Here is a 20,241-nt window from a genome sequence, read left to right on the forward strand (position 1 = left end):
TCTAGTTCGATTATAGTGGTTTCAGGAAAATGTTCAAAATGTTTATAATGAGCGGCCATATTTTTATTATGAAAATAAATGTGTTAATTCATTGTTACATCCTACTATCTACAATATTTTTACATAATCCTGCTCTAGGAAGGAATACTGATAAATACAGTAGAAAATACTACTAAATCCACTGTTTTAGATTACCTCCCTTTATAGCTCCAATTGTAAATGTTCATATCCAGCATTGAATGTAGTGTTTTCTACTTATGTAATTTCACATACTGCTATTTGGAGGTCTGCTTTTTCTGCTTGTTATATAATATTACTGTCCATAAGGAACTATGAAGATTACTAGAACTTTGTTTATATGTTTTCATATTAAGAGTATACTTTTGTGGTGAAATTGACTAATCTGAGTGAATACCTATAACACAACCATTTTTTAAATGCTACTTATGTCTATTACATTACAAATACAAAAGTAAATTTTAAAAGTGTAATTGTATTGATTCACATATCACATTCCACTAAGTCTATTTTTTTTCTTAAATAAAACTCATCCACATCAAACTATCATGTTTCAACCATTCAAGTAAAAAACTCTTCTTGTAAAATTATGAACATGCCTTCTAAATTCCCAATTTCATAATCAATGCAGGATCCTACAAAATAATAAAATGCTCTGTGCTGCCCATTTGGAGCATTTTATCATTTTATAAATTGAATCTGGAAAGATACAGAATGATGTAAGATTCTTTTTATCACATCCTAACTTTTTCTTCTGGAACTTCAAAATAACATTTTTCTTTGCATTGTACTGACAAAGTTTATTAGGCTAACATCTTCTGTATTTGAAACATGTTATCATACTAACGTAACATCAAAAATATGACATTGCGCCAAACATGATGCATTCAGTTTTGAACGAGTATTCTTTAACACTTAACTAATGTGAGCAGTTTGATCTATTTTTTCCCTTTCTATCTGTTTTAGTAAAAATCATGTCAATAGTGTGAACTCACTTAATTTCTTTGACATAAAATTACATGGTTTTGGCAAAACAGCAAAAAAGATATGAACTTATTAACATTTCAGACCAATTAACTGGAGCTATACTAATTCACTGAGATTCAATTTTGAAGCCTACCACTGATATAAAGATTTCAAGGTATCTTGAAGAAGTGAAAAAAAGAAAAATGAAAACAGGAATTTAGAAAGGCTTACCAGAAAGACATTTCATCATAAATGATTCTTGTAATATAGCAAAAATTTCCCAATAAATAGGCAATCAAATATATTCTTACCATTTTACAATTAAACATGGGTAAAACAATTATTTCACTGTCATGGTATTATTTCCCCTCCCCCACTCTCGCTGAAAATCAACAGAAAAACAAGTGCTGTTAGTAAAACACATATGCCCTCCATGATGGCCTGTCAGAGGCATCTGCTGACCACAGGTTTTCATCTTATGAAGTTGCCTGAATGTAGACCAAAACATTAATTATTCAGCCGAAACCGTTTAAAGTCTCACAGTCACTGCCACCTTTAAACTTTGACCTACTGACCCCACAAAAATAGAGGTCATCTACTGACCACAAGTACTAGTAATCATCCTATGAAGTTTGACCATTGTGAGACCAAACATTCTCTAGTCAAATGGTATACCACAGATGGAATGAGAGACAGACCTACGGACTGACAAACACTTTGCAAAACAATATACCCTCTTTCTTCTAAGAGAGGGCTGAGGGAGGGGGCATAAAATATATATAAAAAAAATATATCACATGCTAAATCAAAAGTACAGAAAACACCTTTATAGATGTCTATGAAATATAGAACTTTACCAGACAAGTATTTTAAAAACTCTTTTTGATAAATGATAAAGTGAATGTAACTTTCCTCTATAAAGTCAACTTAGCTTCATACCCGGTATGTCACCTGTGATGTCATATAATGTGTGTCAACATGTAAAAAGCTATCTTAAGACGGGGTTTATAGACTTACTCTGAAGAAAACAAGAAAATTTAAATATCATCTTTAAAAATAATGCCTATGTTATAAGCAGATTACATATTTACTAGTACAAGTATGCACTTGTTCTTTCCTGGATATATATGTTGAATTTCTTAATCCCCTATTGAACTTTTGCATATTCCTCTATTAAAACTTGTATATTCTTTAAACAATCTAACTACCTATAGCCATTAAGAAAAATACAGATAAACAAGAGGACCATGATGGTCCTGAATCGCTCACCTAACTCCACATGACCCAGTGTTGAACTGAGTATGACGTCGTTATTTCTATTATTTGACAAAGTGACCTAGTTTTTGAGCATATGTGACCTAGATATCATCAAGATAAAAACTTCTGACCAATTTTCATGAAGATCCATTGAAAAATATGGTCTCTAGAGAGGTCACAAGGTTTTTCTATTATTTGACCTATTGACCTAATTTTCGAAGGTACGTGACCCTCTTTTGAACTTGACCTAGATATCATCAAGGTGAACATTCTCACTAATTTTCATGAAGATCTCGTGAAAAATATGGCCTCTAGAGAGGTCACAAGGTTTTTCTATTTTTTGACCTACTGACCTAGTTTTTGACCGCACATGTCCCAGTTATGAATCTGACCTAGATATCATCAAGCTGAACATTCGCACCAACTTTCATGAAGATCCAGTGAGAAATATGGCCTCTAGAGACATCACAAGAATTTTCTATTTTTTGACCTACTGACCTAGTTTTTGACCGCACATGACCCAGTTTTGAATTTGACCTAGATATCATCAAGATGAACATTCTGACCAATCTTCATCAAGATCTCTTGAAAAATATGGCCTCTAGAGAGGTCACAAGGTTTTTCTATTTTTAGATCTACTGACCTAGTTATTGACCGCACGTGACCAAGTTTCGAACCTGACCTAGATATCATCAAGGTGAACATTCTGACCAATTTTCATAAAGATCCTATGAAAAATATGGCCTCTAGAGAGGTCACAAAGTTTTTCTATTTTCAGACCTACTGACCTAGTTTTTGACCGCACGTGACCCAGTTTCAAACTTGACCTAGATACCATCAAGGTTAACATTCTGACCAATTTTCATGAAGATCTATTGAGAAATATGGCCTCTAGAGAGGTCACAAGGTTTTTCTATTTTTAGACCTACTGACCTAGTTTTTGACCCCACGTGACCCAGTTTCGAACTTGACCTAGATATCATCAAGGTAAACATTCTGACCAATTTTCATGAAGATCTCATGAAAAATATGGCCTCTAGAGAGGTCACAAGGTTTTTCTATTTTTAGATCTACTGACCTAGTTTTTGACCCCACGTGACCCAGTTTCGAACTTGACCTAGATATCATCAAGGTGAACATTCTGACTAATTTTCATGAAGATCCATTGAGAAATATGGCCTCTAGAGAGGTCACAAGGTTTTTCTATTTTTAGACCTACTGACCTAGTTTTTGACCCCACGTGACCAAGTTTCAAACCTGACCTAGATATCATCAAGTTGAACATTCTGATCAATTTTCATGAAGATCGTATGAAAAATATGGCCCCTAGAGAGGTCACAAGGTTTTTCTATTTTTAGATCTACTGACCTAGTTTTTGACCCCACGTGACCCAGTTTCGAACTTGACCTAGATATCATCAAGGTGAACGTTCGGACCAATTTTCATGAAGATCCATTGAGAAATATGGCCTCTAGAGAGGTCACAAGGTTTTTCTATTTTTAGACCTACTGACCTAGTTTTTGACCCCACGTGATCCAGTTTCGAACTTGACCTAGATATCATCAAGGTGAACATTCTGACAAATTTTCATGAAGATCTCATGAAAAATATGGCCTCTAGAGAGGTCACAAGGTTTTTCTATTTTTAGATCTACTGACCTAGTTTTTGATTGCACGTGACCCAGTTTCGAACTTGACCTAAATATCATCAAGATGAATATTCAGACCAACTTTCATAAAGATCCCGTGAAAAATGTGACCTCTAGAGTGGTCACAAGCAAAAGTTTACGCACGCACGCACGCACTGACGACGGACGCCACGCGATCACAAAAGCTCACCTTGTCACTTTGTGACAGGTGAGCTAAAAAGATGTATAAACATAATTATTTCATTAGTATCTTATTCAAACAAAATTAATCTGCACTCTGATAATAATAAAGTTCATGGCAGTAAAACACTTAAAAGAACCAATATATTTATAATGTTGCATTAAAACTTAAAGACAATCATTCCTTACAATTAACAATTATTAACAACAGTGTTAGTTAACAATGTGATTTCATGAAACAAGAACAAAACATGCAAATTGCATTAAAATCAAGTAAAGAAATAGCTGCAACAGTGATGGAATATGATGGATGAAAACACACTGAATGATAATGATGTTTAAATCCTGAAAATATATGATAAAAGGTCACTTGAAAGACAGCACTGTCAGACACATTAATCTACAAAAGTTTTAATTGTGTCTATGTATGTAATGAAACATCAAGATATCTTACAAAGTGATATGTACTTTCAGTTAAGGAATAAATTGTGGTTATGTAGTTAACATCAGAATATAAATCACATGGACTGTTTAAAATGTGTGGAGGTTAAAAGCACTCAGCCTTCGCACATACTTCAAACAATCCAACCTATTTTTACCAAGCCCACAATTCATTCCTCATATTTACTATTCCTTTTTCTCTTCATTTTTTTTTCCACACTGACTTATTTCCTTCAATATCACTTTGTAACTTTGTGGATTTACAGAATAATAACTAACTTATATAATATGAGCCGCGCCATGAGAAAACCAACATAATGGCTTTGCGACCAGCATGGATCTAGACCAGCCTGCGCATCCGCTCATATCATGTTACCTTATTAGATAACAACATGCTCAGAAAATATAACTGCTGTCAATGACACCTCAAAACAGCAAACACTGCTCCATGAAGGAGGACTGTTTGTTTCTTATTGTATAAGATTCTAAGTTATTCAAACTTTACAGAACAACAAAGTGTGTACAACAAATACAATTTTGCCTTCCCAGCTGTGTTTACTTGAGAGATGCTGCACCATATAATTTATCCATCATATTCCATTAATGTTGGTAAGATCCTACCTGAGTCCGCTGAACGAAAGAACAGTCACAGATATTATCACAGACACAACACAAATGTTAAGTCCCACAGGTATATTACAACACTGTTGCTGATTGTTCGAACATTTTCTATGTTTTTATAGAAATAAATATCCAAATTATCTCACACAACTGTTACCACTCATCATCATAATCATCTTCTTCATCTCCATATCCATCCTCTCTCTCACCTTCCCATGCTCCTTTTACTGAAAAATATCAACAACAATATCCAAAGTGTTCAGTCATTTTTCCTACATATTCCTGCAACCTTAAACAAGAGGACCATGATGGTCCTGAATCGCTCACCTATCCCCACATGACCCAGTGTTGAACTGAGTATGACGTCATTATTTCTATTATTTGACACAGTGACCTAGTTTTTGAGCACATGTGACCTAGATATCATCAAGATAAAAAATTCTGACCAATTTACATGAAGATCCATTGAAAAATATGGCCTCTAGAGAGGTCACAAGGTTTTTCTATTATTTAACCTAATGGCCTAGTTTTTGAAGGCACGTGACCCACTTTTAAACTTGACCTAGATATCATCAAGGTGAACATTCTCACCAATTTTCATAAAGATCTCGTGAAAAATATGGCCTCTAGAGAGGTCACAAGGTTTTTCTATTTTTCGACCAACTGACCTAGTTTTTAACCGCACATGACCCAGTTACAAACCTGACCTAGATATCATCAAGCTGAACATTCTCACCAATTTTCATGAAGATCCGTTGAGAAATATGGCCTCTAGAGAGGTCACAAGGTTTTTTCTATTTTTAGATCTACTGACCTAGTTTTTTAACCCCACGTGACCCAGTTTCAAACTTGACTTAGATATCATCAAGGTGAACATTCTGACCAATAATCATGAAGATCTCATGAAAAATATGGCCTCTAGAGAGGTCACAAGGTTTTTCTATTTTTAGATCTACTGACCTAGTTTTTAACCCCACGTGACCCAGTTTCGAACTTGACCTAGATATCTTCAAGATAAACACTCTGACCAATTTTCATGAACATCCATTGAAAAATATCGCCTCTAGAGAGGTCACAAGGTTTTCCTATTTTTAGACCTACTGACCTAGTTTTTGACCGCACGTGACCCAGTTTCGAACTTGACCTAGATATCATCAAGGTGAACATTCTGACCAATTTTCATGAAGATCCATTGAGAAATATGGCCTCTAGAGAGGTCACAAGGTTTTTCTATTTTTAGATCTACTGACCTAGTTTTTGACCCCACATGACCCAGTTTCGAACTTGACCTAGATATCATCAAGGTGAACATTCTGACCAATATTCATGAAGATCTCATGAAAAATATGGCCTCTAGAGAGGTCACAAGGTTTTTCTATTTTTAGATCTACTGACCTAGTTTTTAACCCCATGTGACCCAGTTTCGAACTTTACCTAGATTTCATCAAGGTGAACATTCTGACCAATTTTCATGAAGATCCATTGAGAAATATGGCCTCTAGAGAGGTCACAAGGTTTTTCTATATTTAGACCTAATGACCTAGTTTTTGACCCTATGTGACCCAGTTTCGAACTTGACCTAGATATCATCAAGGTAAACATTCTGACCAATATTCATGAAGATCTCATGAAAAATATGGCCTCTAGAGAGGTCACAAGGTTTTTCTATTTTTAGACCTACCGACCTAGTTTTTGAAACCACGTGACCCAGTTTCGAACTTGACCTAGATATCATCAAGGTGAACATTCTGACCAATTTTCATGAAGATCTTATGAAATATATGGCCTCTAGAGAGGTCACAAGGTTTTTCTATTTTTAGACCTACTGACCTAGTTTTTGAGGTCACGTGACCCAGTTTCGAACTTGACCTAGATATCATCAAGATGAACATTCTGACCAACTTTCATAAAGATCCCATGAAAAATGTGACCTCTAGAGTGGTCACAAGCAAAAGTTTACGGACGCACGGACGCACGGACGGACGACGGACACCGCGCGATCACAAAAGCTCACCTTGTCACTTTGTGACAGGTGAGCTAAAAAAGTGAAGGAAGTAATGACCAGGCAATATAATATCTATAATAGTTTACAGGGCTCAAGGTGAGCTAAAAAGCTCTGATGACCTGTAAGTGTGACCGTAACCTTTGAGCTAAGGGTCTGGGTCTAGTATATAACATGTTGTATCATTATGGGAAATATTTGTGTCAAGTATTATTAAAATCCTTTGATGAATGACAAAAATACAGACCAGACACGAAATTGTGAAGAAAAAACAAACGAATGGATGCTGTATTTATTATAGTCCGCAAATAGATCTATCAAACAGGATCATGAAAAGTTGTTTGAAGATTTTTGTATTTTAGCTCTGGCAGCCCCGAAAAGGGTGCCAAGTTGGACCATTTAAACAAAATTCAGGCAGGTCCATGCAAGGATGCTACAAAGAATGTTTTCTGAAGACACATCATGTGGTTTACAACTTCTAAAGGTTAGTGTATTTCTAGCACTGGCAATCCCTAAAAGGGGCCAAGAGGAACCATTTTAATAAATCTGAGAAACTATTGTGCAAAAGTACAGACCAAGTTGAGTGAAAATCAATTCTCAACAGTGTTTTAAAGGGTTTTTTTATCTATTTTTAATTAAAAGGGGTGCAGCAAATCCATCTGCAAAACATTTGAAAACTTTAATCTAAAGGACAGCATCTTACATTTATTGATCAATGCGTCTGTATCAAGGTCTGGGTCCTGATCAGGATGGTCTCGTAAATATTCCTCTTTTGCCTTATTGGCTGCTTCTGTCATCTCGTGGTCATGCAGAGCATTAACATCAGAATCTATAGAGCAACTGAAATATACACAAAGCAATCAAAATGGAATTTATATTAAATATACTGACCCCATTAGCTCTGTAGGTAGAACACACTACGAACTGAGAAACTGCCAGTTTAGTTCCAAGGCAAGGTGTATGTTCTCTGTGACAATTATGTGTCTGAAGTTCTTTGATGTTCACCTAAAGATTTATGTAGGCAAGTTTTCAATTACTTGTTGAGAACATGTAAGTACTATTGCAAAGTCCAGAAACACTGATAAGGATAATTGTCCATCCTTACATGCCTAAATAACGTTGAAAAACAGCTATAAACACAAAAGTTACATTTTCAATCTACTTTAAGGTGCTAAATCACTTGAAAATGTATTTCTATGATGATTTAAACTGACATAATGGTCTTTCTGATTATTAAAGTGCTCATACCAATATTCCTCAAACCCAAGCTAAAAAGGGGCAGAGCTTCTTCAAAATAGCAGCAAGAGTTAAGGAATCTATGCCATTCAACTGGTATTAATATGGGTGATGCACGTGAGTACATACAAAGATATGAGCTTGATCAGAATTGTTAACAAGGTGTCTACACACGTTGCAAATGCTGGAGTATAGCAACAGCTCTTATGACCTTCCTCAGGTCAAGCCATAAAGTACTTACCTGCCACTATCAAAGTGTTCATAATCAATATTTGGTTTCCTGCAGACATAACACATTGTAGTTCCACATGTACAAGTCATTTTGTTACAACCAGCCAGTTTGTAGAACCTGATGTTTATCAAAAGATCAAGATGTCATAAACTATCAGCTTTTATGCATGACAAACTACCTCAACATAAAATACTCTCAAAATAGTTTAATGTTATCGGAGAAATTATAACTTTGCATCAAGGTAAACATTATAATTGCAAGAGCCTGCAGCCATATTCTTCTTCTTTTGTTCTGGTCATAAGAGTAACAGTCTAGTTTTATAAATGCTTTAGGAAATAGGATATTGATTTATGTATCTAAAGTCAGCCCTTCCATGTCATTTAAAAAAATGAATATAACAAAGCCAAGTATCAATCAGCATCAACTTGAGATGAAAGTACCTTTTTTTACACCTTGGACAGATCCGTAGCATGGCCTCTGAAACTTTTGTTTCTATGTATGTTCTCATATTGGTGGCTCCTTGTTTTTCCACCTCATTACATCTAAGTGGAATATGATTAGGCTCCTTACACAGTCTAAATAAGAAGATAAAAACCTCATGCAGCATTTTTCTTACTGGAAAAAACAAAAAAAAAAAGAACTATTTTAAACAGCTGTTTTTTCTTGAACAGTGAGTTCTTAAAAATTATTTCACGTGTTCATGTGCACAAAAAAAGAAACACAATGTTTACATTTTGTCAGGTTTTAAGTCTGACTGTTCCAATTACCAGTACACAACAGATCACAATTTGCTTACTTTTGATGGTGGGGTAAGAAACAAGGTACTGGTGAACACCTGGGTAGAGCCACCAACCTTGTGTAAACTAATTGATGGCTTCCCCACAAAAAAAACCTAGAAGATGCTTTTGTAGAAAAGCGCATGTCTCCCAAAATGCAAAGTCTTATAGACAAGAAGTCAATAGGGGACAGGAGCAAAAGTCAAAGAGACACTGATGGTTGGCTTAATAGGGATCATCTACTTGGCATCTCCAATCATCCCACTAAGTTTCAACATTCTGGGCCTAGTGGTTCTTAAGTTACTGATCGGAAATTGTTTTCCATATTCAAGCCCCTGTGACCTTGACCTTTAATAGAGTGACACCAAAATCAATAGGGGTCATTTACTCTGCATGTCCAATCATCCTATGAAGTTTCAACAATCTGGGTCAAGTGGCTCTCAAGTTGTTGATCGAAAATGGTTTTCCATGTTCAAGTCCCTGTGACCTTGACCTTTGTTAGTCTGAACCAAAGATCATTAAGGGTCATCTACTCAGCATGATCAATCAACCTATGAAGTTCCAACATTCTGGCCCAAGTGGTTCTCAAGTTATTGATCGGAAATGGTTTACCATGTTCAGGTCCCTGTGACCTTGACCTTTATCAGAGTGACCCCAATATCAATAGGTGTCATCTACTTTGCATGACCAATCATCCTGCAAGGTTTCAACATTCTGGGTCAAGTGGTTCTCAGATTATTGATCGGAAATGGTTTTCCATGTTCAGGCCCCTGTGACCTTGACCTTTGATGGAGTGAACCTAAAAACAATATGGGCCATATACTCCATAAGCCCTGCCACCCTATGAAGTTTGAAGGTTATAGGTCAAAGGGTTCTCCAGTTATTGATCGGAAATTAAATGTGATGGACGGACGGAAGGACGTACAGACAGGGCAAAAACAGTATGTTTTGGGGGAGACTTAATTCCACAAACTAACAAAAATTTGTACCCATAACAACTCCAAAGTATGTGACCCTAACCACATGGTCACAGGCCCTAAGTAATGTTACTGGGAACGAAATTTTCCTACAACCTGTAAAACATCTTTGACAATTTCTCAGCTAAAAGGTAGATGAAATAAAATACACATAGTACAGCCTCTCTCACACACACACACTGCATACATACACGCAAATGCCAACCTGCATGATTCTTTCAAACACTCTGGATTCAGGCATTTGAAAACCTTGTCTTCCTCATTAGGAATGATAGTTGCAAAGGAACAGAAAGGGCAGCTAACTAGGTCAGGAATATCTGCCAGACGGAGTTCTTCCTCTTGCATCTTACGTAGAGCCAGAGAGAAAGTGGTGGCTGGAAGGAGCTCCTGTAACACTGTCAATGGGAACTCTAACTCACATGTACCTGTAATACACATTGTGACAAAGTTTTTTAATGGAGCTATGTTAGAAATGCAAATAGATCAGTTCAGCAAAATAATTCAGTTTTAATGCAGGGGAAAAATATTGGGATTTCCATGCCACTGTTTAATGCCATGACTGTTTGCAATACTTAATAGTGAATACTAAGAGGAACAAGAGCTTGAAAAACACAAAATGTCCCCCCCCCCCTTGATGCATTCAGCAATTGCACAAGGAACAGAAATTATTTGGTCACTGTACACAGAAGTTCTACTGTTCTGGGTCAAAGTGACCTTGACCTCTGACCTAGTAATCTCAAGGTCAATAGGGGTCATCTGCTGGTCTTGACCAATCCCCCTATCAACTTTCATGATCCTAGGCCCAAGCGTTCTTGAGTTATCATCCAGAAATGGATTGGTCCACATACCGACCGACCGACCGACAGACCTACTGAAATCTGCAAAACAATATACCCCTCCTTCTTGGAAGGGGGGCATAATAAGCTAAAATCAGTCATACCGTAGACCTAGCACTAGATCTAGAATTCAAAACTCGGTAAGATACATCTATCAAACATTAATAGAACAGTTATCTGTCACTTTCTAAAGGAATTTTCATAATTAACAGTGTTTCACTTAAGCAATATACATATTTACTTCGCTCTTTTAACAAGAGCTGTCAGTGGACAGCGCGCTCGACTATTCTCAGTGCTTGATAGTATAATATAAGCTATGAGTAAAACTTTAACAATACAATAAGCATATTCTAAGTCGAAAAATATTTGGGGTGGTATGCAAACTTTAACATTTATTCTAAGTCGAAAAGGGGCCATAATTCAGTCAAAATGCTTGATAGAGTTGCCTCCTCCTTTATACAGACTGAGGTCATGATGGTAAACAAGTATGCAAAATATGAAAGCAATATCTCAATGGACTTTGAAAATATTTGGGGTGGTACGCAAACTTTAACATTTATTTTAAGTCGAAAAGGGGCCATAATTCAGTCAAAATGCTTGATAGAGTTGCCTCCTCCTTTTCACAGACTGGGGTTGTGATGGTAAACGAGTATGCAAAATATGAAAGCAATATCTCAATGGACTTTGAAAATATTTGGGATGGTATGCAAACTTTTAACATTTGTGTGACGCTAACGCTCACGCCGGGGCGAGTAGGATAGCTCCCCTATTCTTCGAATAGTCGAGCTAAAGATCAATTTCTTCAAGCAACAGTAATTTTTTAACTTAGGACTTACCAGAACAGTTTTTTGAAAACCTCAAAGTTGCAAGTATTAAAGTACGAGATAAAGAACCAGTAAAGCAATTAATTTATGTTAACTTATCTAGGTTGATTATAAAGATACACTCTCCTTCATGGTCAAATTGCAAAAAAACCTGACCACAGGAAAACATGCTTGCTATAGTGGGGTTCAAATCCAAACATGTCTAGGTGAAACAACATTATCCGCTACAAAACAGCTTCTCTTCTAACTATTAAATCCCAAAACATGGCAAAATGAGAAAATAACTTTGATAAGCAGATTACCTGTGAGACATTGAAATTTTGTCTTTCCTTCGCCCACTGCTGCCTCACTTGACCTCCTTATACACTCTTTACAGAAAATGTGACCATCAGCACAAGCTGCCATTTCTTCAAACAAACACTCATCATCAAAGCAACATCCACACTCCAGTAATTCTCCACGTTTCCTAGCTGTATCAACTTTCAAATTCCTCAAACGTGTCTGTTCATTAACATACTCTGAAATTTTCAAAAATGATTTACTGTCCAGAGAAACTGTCACATAATCAACCGTTTTTTATTCAAACAATCTATCAAACAAGAGCTCCATAAAAAGGGGCAATATATGCCTAACGTTTTAGATCAGGAGAAGTGAAATTGAAAGAATTTTTTCCTTTGGGTGTGTGTTGGAATGGGGTAGGGGATGGGGAGGTGTGCCTAGGTGGAGGAGGATAATGAGACACAGAAAACCATATCCAAGTTTTAAGCCAATTTTTTATTAAACACTTTTAATGGAAATATAAAGGTCAGATTTGACATTTTTAGCTCAATTTATAACCCTGATCTTTGACCTACCAACCAACTTCATGTACTCTACACATTGCAAAGACTGAAGTCAATACCTTAAATGGATATTAAGTTATGCTCTGGACACTAAACTTGAAAGACAGATTTTACCTTCCTGTGACCCTGACCTTTGACCTACTGCACATGTCTCATCACCATCTAGCTACATGCCAGTTTAAAGGCAAAACCTTGAATGGTTATGCTTACAGACAAACAAGAGCTGTCACTAATGGTGACAAATGCCCCCGCAGAACCTTGACCTTTGACCTGGTGACCCCAAAGTCAGTGGGGTGGTGAACTCATAAAGTACTATCAGCATGTGAAGTCTGAAGGTCCTGGGTGAAGTGGTTCGCGAGTAAAGTGCCTTCATGCAAAAAGTTAACATTGGCCCCTGTGACCTTGACCTTTGACCTGGTGACCCCAAAGTCAGTAGGAGTGGTGTACTCAATAAGTACTATCAGCATGTGAAGTTTGAAGGTCCCGGGTGCAGTGGTTCGTGAGTAAAGTGCCTTCATGCAAAAAGTTAACGTTGGCCCCTGTGACCTTGATCTTTGACCTAGTGACCCCAAAGTCAGTAGGGTGGTGTACTCAAAAAGTACTATCAGCATGTGAAGTTTGAAGGTCCTGGGTGCAGTGGTTCGCGAGTTAACTGCCTTCATGCAAAAAGTTAACGTTGGCCCCTGTGACCTTGACCTTTGACCTGGTGACCCCAAAGTCAGTAGGGGTGGTGTACTCAATAAGTACTATCAGCAGGTGAAGTTTGAAGGTCCTGGGTGCAGTGGTTTGCAAGTAAAGTGCCTTCATGCAAAAAGTTAAAGTTGGCCCCTGTGACCTTGACCTTTGACCTGGTGACCCCAAAGTCAGTAGGGGTGGTGTACTCAATAAGTACTATCAGCATGTGAAGTTTGAAGGTCCTGGGTGCAGTGGTTCACGAGTAAAGTGCCTTCATGCAAAAAGTTAACGTTGTGACGAACGAACGAACTAACGAACAAACGGATGGACAGTTGAAAACTAATATGCCTCCCTTCGGGGCATAAAAATATGGAACAGATGGACATTCTTACAGCACAGTAGATAGGTGGCTACTTTGTCCTCTCTACTGTTCTTTTTTAGCCACATAAAAGAAACTTGACTATACAGAATTACTGCTATCTATTGTTCCTCTTGCCACTTATAAACTATCCTACTGTATGTGTGGATGGACAAACAACTGCATAGACACACACATCATCACATGTCAAGTCCCTTTAATCACAAATGAATAAAAGCTGTAAAGACAACTTGCTCAACTGATCAAAAATGTTTAATGAAAATGACAGTGAATATAATAGAACAACTGTACAGATATTGTGTGTCTATGTAGGTTGTGGGAGGATCTATCAGAATCTAAGGAACAATATACATGTTAAAATATAATTCATTGTAAGGATAGGGTTAAACTTTACAAGAGATCACAGTGTGATTTTGGCGCCCACCATTGAGCCATTTTTAAATGTTTCAAATTTCAAGACTAGCTCAAGGTCAAAGTTCATTTCGGTACACAGAACTGCGCATGTGGTCCATGCATGTGGTCCAAATTTGAAAGCTGTAGCAAGGCAACCACTGCCATATTAAATATCTTCATACAGTAATTAAATAAAATAGAACCTTTGATCTGTTGCCTATGTCGACAGAACATCACTTCTTGGAAGAAAGGTTCATCTGGATTTTCAGGGTATTCAAGTTGCTCATCTCTTGGCGTTGCACGCTTCTTTTTAGATGGTCTTCCTGTGAAAAACAACTTTAGCCATTACTTTTCATACAATTATTATAATAGAATGAATTTCTGTTAGAACAAAATGTAGTAACTATTAGTATAGAAAAATTATACTGCATTTATGTTAATTTCCATTGTTAACAACTAAATGACTAAACATGCTGTTAAACTTTAACTCATGGTTCCTTATCTGAGAGGCAAGAGTTCAAAAAATTACTGTATACCGTATTTTGGGATATTTTCGTCATGGTTAATTTTTCGCTTATTTCGCCACCCATATGAAGTGGCGAAATTATAACGCTCGAAAATATACCTATGTCAAAAATTTGACACCATATAAATGTTAACACTACAATACCTGCTTATCTTTATCGACTATCTATTGCAAATACCTGTAATCGGGTATGAAAGAATAATTACTTTTGTATTACCTGTATTGTTACAAAAACGTGAAACCCGAGATTTTCTCACATTGACCAATTTTTATTAAATCTATTGAATACGTGTTGTCGATAATCGGCAGTTAGAATTTCGATACACTTACTGTACATGGATGTCACAGTGTGAAAACAAACATGTCTATTCTCAAATATTTTCAACCGAAAGAAAATGAAGTTCTTCTAACAGTAGAAAAAAGCAGCGAGGACTGTAATTTACGCGAGATGTGTAATGTGGAATTACGAGAAATATACAATGAAACATCCGGTCGCAAACATGGGAAGTACAACATTTTATCCCCAGATATTTATGAACCTTTTAACGAATTTTATTGCTTTTAAATTTTAATACAATTTGCAATAAATTTCAGTATGTATACCAGATAAAGTAAAGTCACATGTATGCAGTTTGTTGGATAATCGCAGAAAAGTAACCTCCCTTGGATACTCTTCAAAAAATACCTGTAATATTGCTGGATTTTGATGAAATTTTCACCACCTATGTAAGATGGCGAAAAATACACACGCCAAAATAAAACCACTACATTTTGGGTTAAAAGGGCAAAAATTTTCTGACACGAAAATATCCCAAGTACGGTATTATATATTGTCGTATTATCATTCAACAAACTCTTCAACTATAAAGTCTCTTGAATATTTTTATATAAAATTATATACCCATTATAATCTGCAATTCTTGATCCACAAGCTTCACAGTTGGGGTAAGGCGATAATTCTGTTCTTCTAACACCTTCTTTATGTAACCAACTTTCAAAAAAGGGTATGTATTCTTCATATAAATCAATGAGTGGTCCTTGTAATTTTGGCTCAAAATTCGAGATGTGTCATTAAAATATTCCACTGGTGTTGGGAACTTTTTCAGGAATGTTTTCATATCAAATTCCATTTTAGTTATTTTATTTTTTAACTCTTCTTTCTTTTCTTTTTCCTGAATATCTTTTAATTTAGGATAATTTTTGTGTTCAAAGAGATCAGCAGCAATATGTTGGACTCTGTCTTTGTCTTCCGACATTGATTCCAATTTCTGATATAAAAAATTAGGATCGCAATCCCTGAATATTTCTTTCAATTCTTTTAAATCTGCCTGAAATTTATCTACTGCTGTGAGTGGCGCTTTACCTCTGTCAAGATCATCAAAAGAAGAAGCTGTGGGCAATGGTAGGGATTCCTGACTATCAGACTTGGCAAGTTCATCAATAACTATCTGAACTCTGTTTGGTTTGTCATAATGTGCTTCCAAGAAAGCATATATTTCATTTGGATCTTTATCTCGTAACACCTTGCGTAAAGTTTTCAAATCTTTATATAATGGATTGTTCCTGAATGCAGGATCATTGAAAGGATCATTTCCTTTTACAGTGTCTGAGTTTTCTAAAACAGAAGATGTATCTGATTTATCTGAAGATATTTCAGATGCACTTCTTGATGGAAGATCATCCGCAGGTGTTAACTTGGCTAAAACTTTTTCCACCCTATTTTCACTATCGTTTAACTGCTCTAAAAGGTCAAACACATTATTAGGGTCTGCATTTGGTCTTACAACAAGAACTTCCGCAACTTCTCTAAATATTCCTTCATCATCTGAGCTATCAGAAACAACACTGCTGGCTGATGCATTGATGTTTTCACTTTTTTCAAGAATTTCGTTTGTTACAACATCTACCCTATTTTTAGCTTTCCTGTTTCTCAAAATGTGTTCATAAATTTTCTCCACATCAGTACCTTGTATTATACCACTTATAAGCTCTGCATCTTTTTGAACAGATACAATCTTATCTAAAGATGTCTTGGTAACTGCTGGCTTTTCTTCTTCTTCTTTTATATCACTCACAATATCTGGTGTATATTCCTCTGTTTCTACTCTTTGTAGCTTAGCTATTGTTTCACCATCAACCTCTCCATTTGGATTTTCATTCTTGGTCCCTTCTTTAAGCGTATCTTCCTGATCAAACTCAAAACCATCTGAATCCTCTATACTGTATTCCTGGGTACCATCCACATTCACACCATTCTGGTGCAAAAATGATTCATCATTTTCCAAACTTTCAGATGATTCCTTTAATTTTTTCCTCTCTGTCTCATCACTGTTGTCCTCAGAACTTTTCCTTTTAGATAATGACATCTTTTATGTTTGATTTGTTATTTTGAAGTCATGATCTTGATTTCATCATATCTGTAAAAAAAACAAGATAACAGATCTACTAGACTGCAGAAAGAACACTAATCAATCAGAGCAAGAACTGGGTGTGAGGTGCTTCAAACTACATGGTTTTCTACCAGAAAACTGATAAGATGACGCAGGGTGGTGGGGGTGACCGGGTGTGGGTACACAACTTCACATTAATAAATGTTCATGGAAAAAAATGAAAAGTTTAAGAAATTCAGGGCTCACGCTGTCATTTTTTCATTTTGGCGACAGGAACTGGCGATTATCTTATTTAATAGCTACGTAAATAATTATGCCCTCGATCAGTTAAAATTTCATTTTTTACTGACCATTATCAAGATTTCCCTGACAATTCACTTTTCAAGGTAAGTGGCAACCCTGGTACAGTAAGAGAATTTGACAAATGGCATACTGCAAAATATAGATACATTAAATAATTCCACTATGTTCTTAAAGGATGTGAAATAAATGTCAATTTGCCTGTAGGTAAGCATTTCATTTACCAGGTGTTGCCAAGCGTGTGACTGCTTTAGGATCACATGGTTGTGCCAGGGATGGTTGTTTAACAAGATTCATATCCCTATCACTGCAGCAAAAGAAAATATTTCTGTATTAATAAAGATGCAAACCAAATACAGGACGCTCATTTGACCCAAGGTCCCGGGTTTTGACGCATGAAAATTCCCAAAGATTCTTGTCTGACTTGAAGCAAATATGGTCCAAATGTCAACTTTGACCCGGGGCAATTTTTGGTCACGCATCAACAGATATCAAAGTCTGTGTATTCCACAAAAGAAGGTTGATTGAGAAGTGAAAACTGATAAATGGGCGTGACTGATTGAATATGACTCAGCGATTTTCAGCCACATGTCCTATCAATTTTCAGCCACATGTCAATAATTATTGCAGTCCGTGTAGGATGTCGATTGTGAAGTAAAGCTTGATAAATGCGTGACCGATTCGATCATTACGCCATTTTAACACGCCTCCCTGCCAATCAGTGAATCTCTTTTTAATTATCGCGGATAGAATCAAAAACACGAGCTGAGGTGCGAATATTGTAATTGATTAAAATTATGTTTATCTGTCAGGTAAGAATAAACGACATATTTGTTACACGTTTGTGTCAAACATTGGGCACCTTTTATTTAATTGCAATTAGTGGTACAGGTAGTATTTTTAATTGGACCGGAATCGTTTGATGACGAACTCAGGTTGGGAACAATTAAATCAGTGAGTAGGAATTTGAAATGCAATTAGCAGTACAGGTAATATTTTAACTGAACCGGAATCGTTTGATGATTATCAGGTTAGGACAAACTCTATGTCTTTATAATAATTTGAAATGCAATAATTGGCGGTACAGGTAATATTTTTAATTTGACCAGTATCGTTTGATAATTATCAGGTAGGGACTAACTCGATCGGTGAGTAGGAATAATTTTGATTTTATAAGCTAATTTATTATCAACAGTAACAATATGCGCCATTTTTCCCAGTCTGGAGCATAAAATTCCCAATCCAAAGAAAAAATTCTCATCTGAAATCAGTTACATTTTGTTATTCAAATATAATTCTTGCATAGCAAGTTTTGTTTGCCTGTGAAATCAAACAAAATTCTGGAAAAGCCAACTCGTTTTTATTTTTTGTAACATGACCGTCTGCAACCTCGGCAAAAATTAAATACAAGATTTTGCTAAAAAAAGTGTATGATTTGTATGCAAAAACCTTTCAAAATGTGTGCGTATGTCAATCTTTATTGATTTAAAGTACCCAAAACATGTTGACAAATAGTTCTTACACCATTAAACACGGTGGGGAAACCACGTGACTAACTTGGGTAACGTGCACGCAAAAGTGCTAAAAATAGGCCCGCTTCAGGTATGTTTTTTCACTATAACTTTTTTGATCCGCAATTGTTTTAAACGAGATTACGTGCATAAACCCCGCATTAAAAAGCTCTTTTATCGGATGTATGTAACTTGATGAAACTCTCTCCCGTTTTTACGTAATCCTTGCCCAACCGATTCGAAAGATGCAAAATATTTTGGTAACGAACACGTCTGTTCACAAGTTACGCACCTAGCACAGATTCTGCAGAGAATTTCCGCTGGAATTTAAGTTTAAAATAAAGCTTGTCATTGTCCAAAGTCCTGTACCAAATAATTAACATGACTATTCAGGAATATTAAAGAAATCGTAAGACAAAGGGTGCGGTAACGTACACGTTGCAGTTTTTCAGGAGGTGACGTACACGTCATTTTTCCCCAGAGGGTAACGTACACGTCAAAGACTATTTATCATGCATGTAGACCATCTTTGTCTTTAAATGACTGAATTGTTAACATTTTGACATTGTTAAAAAAGATGCAAATGCTGGGAACAGGCTGTTTTTCTTTCGGTATGTTAATATATACAGAAATGCTACAGTGAAAATGTGTAGCGTCGGTCCTCATCCTAGCTTGGAAATAATTACACGTTTACAGCTCTTGTATATCTATACATAAATAGGCAAGATGATAAAATTTTGAAATTATTTTGCTCTAAATCCATCATATGCGCAACTGACCATGTATCTTTGAGTGAAAAAGTTGACAGTTGCTTACGGGTGATGGAAGCCTAGTACTTGTTCTTTCCAGTAACGATAGTTAGTTTAGTTGTCCGCACCATAATTATGATTCTGACTTTTGAAAGAGACAAACAAAAAGAAGTATTAAATACGCATATAGGTATAATTGTTGCACCGAGAGTAACAGCAGTAAAACTATTATATATGAATATATTTGCCAGAAGTGCGAAATGTGTTTTCGGAGAAAAAGTAATTTAAAGGCGCAGTGGAGCGTGAACCTACCACTGTTGTGGGAAAAACTTTTTTCGGACGACCCATTTTCTAAAAATAACAACAGAAAAAAACTTGTTACTTTTCTTTTTGACATGTTTATATTTTGTATATCATTGATTTTACTTGGATTCCATACAAGTTTCTTATACATACAGGGAG

At 36.1% G+C, this 20,241-nt stretch overlaps 1 protein-coding gene across 3 annotated transcripts in view; it reads right to left on the minus strand.

Moving 5' to 3' along the window:
• Positions 1-473: 473 nt before the first annotated feature.
• Positions 474-20,241, minus strand: part of LOC123531081 (uncharacterized) — a 33,621-nt gene continuing 13,853 nt past the window's right edge. For 2 of the 3 annotated variants that reach the window (XM_045311866.2, XM_045311874.2), the window contains exons 2-9: positions 15,731-17,246; positions 14,507-14,626; positions 12,317-12,532; positions 10,560-10,779; positions 9,042-9,176; positions 8,611-8,718; positions 7,837-7,973; positions 474-5,358 (exon numbers count right to left, since the gene is read on the minus strand). In XM_045311866.2, coding sequence (XP_045167801.2) covers positions 5,285-5,358; positions 7,837-7,973; positions 8,611-8,718; positions 9,042-9,176; positions 10,560-10,779; positions 12,317-12,532; positions 14,507-14,626; positions 15,731-17,195 — 2,475 coding nt within the window. In that variant the 5' untranslated portion in view covers positions 17,196-17,246 and the 3' untranslated portion in view covers positions 474-5,284. The remainder of the gene's footprint in view (positions 5,359-7,836; positions 7,974-8,610; positions 8,719-9,041; positions 9,177-10,559; positions 10,780-12,316; positions 12,533-14,506; positions 14,627-15,730; positions 17,247-20,241) is intronic. The other variant, XR_008365963.1, reaches the window with a different exon arrangement.

The sequence above is a fragment of the Mercenaria mercenaria genome, chromosome 1, assembly GCF_021730395.1.
Source record: "Mercenaria mercenaria strain notata chromosome 1, MADL_Memer_1, whole genome shotgun sequence".
Taxonomy (NCBI): domain Eukaryota; kingdom Metazoa; phylum Mollusca; class Bivalvia; order Venerida; family Veneridae; genus Mercenaria; species Mercenaria mercenaria.